The sequence below is a fragment of the Rhinoraja longicauda genome, chromosome 19 (assembly GCF_053455715.1).
Source record: "Rhinoraja longicauda isolate Sanriku21f chromosome 19, sRhiLon1.1, whole genome shotgun sequence".
Taxonomy (NCBI): domain Eukaryota; kingdom Metazoa; phylum Chordata; class Chondrichthyes; order Rajiformes; family Arhynchobatidae; genus Rhinoraja; species Rhinoraja longicauda.
The window spans coordinates 33,267,652-33,270,771 of record NC_135971.1 but is presented as its reverse complement, the minus strand read 5'-3'; the positions used below and the strand labels follow the sequence as shown (position 1 = coordinate 33,270,771).

The 3,120-nt window shown below is 44.6% G+C and overlaps 1 protein-coding gene across 1 annotated transcript; it reads right to left on the bottom strand.

Moving 5' to 3' along the window:
• Positions 1–221: 221 nt before the first annotated feature.
• On the bottom strand, positions 222–1,058 carry LOC144602764 (putative G-protein coupled receptor 139). Its single transcript, XM_078415898.1, has one exon. It carries the CDS (start codon positions 1,056–1,058, stop codon positions 222–224), a length of 837 nt encoding a protein of 278 aa, XP_078272024.1.
• Positions 1,059–3,120: the final 2,062 nt, after the last annotated feature.

Sequence of the window (3,120 nt, the reverse complement as noted above, 5' to 3'; positions counted from 1 at the left end):
CCCATTGCCTATAAACCCTTCATGTCCACATAGCTGTACAAATAACCGTAAAGAGCCAACAATAGCATCAGCTATTTCATTTGGTTCTGTATGTTATTTGTAAGATTTCGTAATCTGTGAGATTATTTGTAAACCTCTTTTAATGCATTAACGCCCATTCAATTCTGTTCACAATTGTTCAAGGTAATTGTTTTTGTTATTTGGAAATATAGTTGGGTGTATCATTTCTTCAAGTCGATTACCTTGACAACCAGAGCCACTGGATATTTGATCACGTTTTTCAGTTCCTCTCTGAATTTTCTCTGGGACACAGCATAAATAAAGGTGTTCGTGCAAGAACTCAAAAACTTCAGCATGTACCCTGATAACTCAGCAACGGTGAAGGGGTCATTGTAACTTGCTTCCAAAAATTGCGTGTCAGTAAATTGCACGCATATGAAACATATCAAATTAACCATCCACAAGAGAATAAAGCTGCCAGATATGGCGAGCAGCAAAACGATGGATTTTCGGCGATTCTCCATCTCTGGGTCCGTGTGCTTCGCAATACTGTTGTTTCCACGTAGTCCGCTCCTCACTCGGTTAGCCAGTATAATGTGCCTGATGGTCAAGGAATTAAGCAGCAAGATCAACACATAGGGTGCAAACGGAGTCAAGATCGTTTCCAGCCACAGAAATGCCGCCCAAATGGGTAATGTGTAGAAGCTTGATTTTACATAGCACGACCACTCAACGCCATTAACCACTACGCGAGGTTCGTATACAAAATAGTGCGGAATGTTTTTCACAATGCTTGCACAAAACACCACAGCTATCGCCACAGTGGCATTCTTTTCAGTGCAATATTTTGCTCTCAACATTTGATGACAAATGGCCACAAATCGATCGAAAGTAAAAGCCACAGTGAGCCACACAGAGCAGTCAATGGAAATAAACAGCTTGGTCAGAATAACTCGGCAAACAGGGGTTTGATTGAAGAAAGAATGTGGGAAATATGCTTCAATAATCTCGTATAAAATCACATCAGATGTAAGAACCATCAGGTCAGCCACTGCCATTCCCAGCAGGTAACGAGTGATGCATTTGGAGAGACCACAGTTTCCACGGAAAAGGATGACAATTGCCAACAAATTAGCTGCAAAAGACAAATTCATATTAAATATATGCAGAATGATGGCGCAGCGGTACAGTTGCTACCCTATAGCGCTAACGCGCCAGAGACACGGGTTCGATCCCGACTACGGGTGCTGTCTGTATGGGGTTTATACGTTTTCCCCGTGACCGCGTGGGTTTTATCCGAGATATTCGGTTTCCTCCCACATTCCAAAGACGTATAGGTTTGTAGGTTAGTTGGCTTGGTATAAATGTATATTGACCCTTGTGTGCAGGATAGTGTTAGTGTGCGGGGATCGCTGGTCGGTCCGGACTCGATGGGTCGAAGGGCCTGTTTCCGCGTTGTAGCTCTAAACGAAACTAAACTAAAACTAATAATGCTCTTTGATATGAGCCACTCAATATTAGACGTTTCATTGTCTACTTTAGATTTTTTTGCACCATATTAATCTGATAGTTTTAGAAGAGAACTGGTTGAATTACTGCGCATTAGTTCATTTCAGACTTGTGTATTTTATTCATTGTAGCGCTGAAGTCAGGGCGAAGATGCGAATCAGATGGCTTTCCGTTGCTGAACCCACGACTGAGTCATAGAAACATAGAAACATAGAAACATAGTAAATAGGTGCAGGAGTAGGCCATTCGGCCCTTCGAGCCTGCACCGCCATTCAATATGATCATGGCTGATCGTTCAGCTCAGTAGCCTGTACCTGCCTTCTCTCCATACCCCCTGATCCCTCTAGCAAAAAGGGCCACATCTAACTCCCTCTTAAATATAACATATAACATATAACATATAACAACTACAGCATGGAAACAGGCCTGTCCGGCCCTACCAGTCCACGCCGACCATTCTCCCTGACCTAGTCTCATCTACCTGCACTCAGACCATAACCCTCCAATCCCCTCCTATCCATATACCTATCCAATTTACTCTTAAATAATAAAATCGAGCCAGCCTCCACCACTTCCACCGGAAGCCCATTCCATACAGCCACAACCCTCTGAGTAAAGAAGTTCCCCCTCATGTTACCCCTAAACCTTTGTCCCTCAATTCTGAAGCTATGTCCCCTTGTTGGAATCTTCCCCACTCTCAAAGGGAAAAGCCTACCCACGTCAACTCTGTCCGTCCCTCTCAAAATTTTAAACTGAACTGGCCTCAACTACCTTCTGTGGCAGAGAATTCCACAGACTCACCACACTCTGTGTGAAGAAATGTTTTCTCATCTCGGTCCTAAAAGACTTCCTCCTTATCCTTAAGCTGTGACCCCTAGTTCTGGACTCCCCCAACATCGGGAACAATCTTCCCGCATCTAGCCTCTCCAACCCCTTAAGAATTTTATATGTTTCTATAAGATCCCCCCTCAGTCTTCTAAATTCCAGCGAGTACAAGCCCAGTCTATCTAGTCTTTACTCATATGTAAGTCCCGCCATCCCAGGGATCAATCTGGTGAACCTTCTCTGTACTCCCTCTAAGGCAAGAACGTCTTTCCTCAGGTTAGGAGACCAAAACTGCACACAATACTCCAGGTGCGGTCTCACCAAGGCCCTGTACAACTGCAGCAGAACCTCCCTGCTCCTAAACTCAAATCCTCTTGCTATGAATGCCAACATACCATTCGCTTTCTTCACTGCCTGCTGCACCTGCATGCTTGCTTTCAATGACTGGTGCACCATGACACCCAGGTCACGTTGCATCTCCACTTCTCCCAATCGGTCACCATTCAGGTAATACTCTGCTTTCCTGTTCTTGCCGCCAAAGTGGATAACCTCACATTTATCCACATTATATTGCATCTGCCATGTATTTGCCCACTCGCCTAATCTATCCAAGTCACTCTGCAGCCTCCTAGCATCCTCCTCGCAGCTAACACTGCCACCCAGCTTCGTGTCATCCGCAAACTTAGAGATATTCCATTCAATTCCCTCGTCCAAATCAGCAATCCCAGGCAGCCTGATATTGCTGAGCAGTGCTTTGTATGAAACATGACTGTTGTTTCTACCGCG

What these genes read in the sequence shown, in the direction of transcription:
- LOC144602764 (XM_078415898.1), bottom strand. Translation starts at nt 1,058, where the DNA reads ATGGCAGTGGCTGACCTGATGGTTCTTACATCTGATGTGATTTTATAC.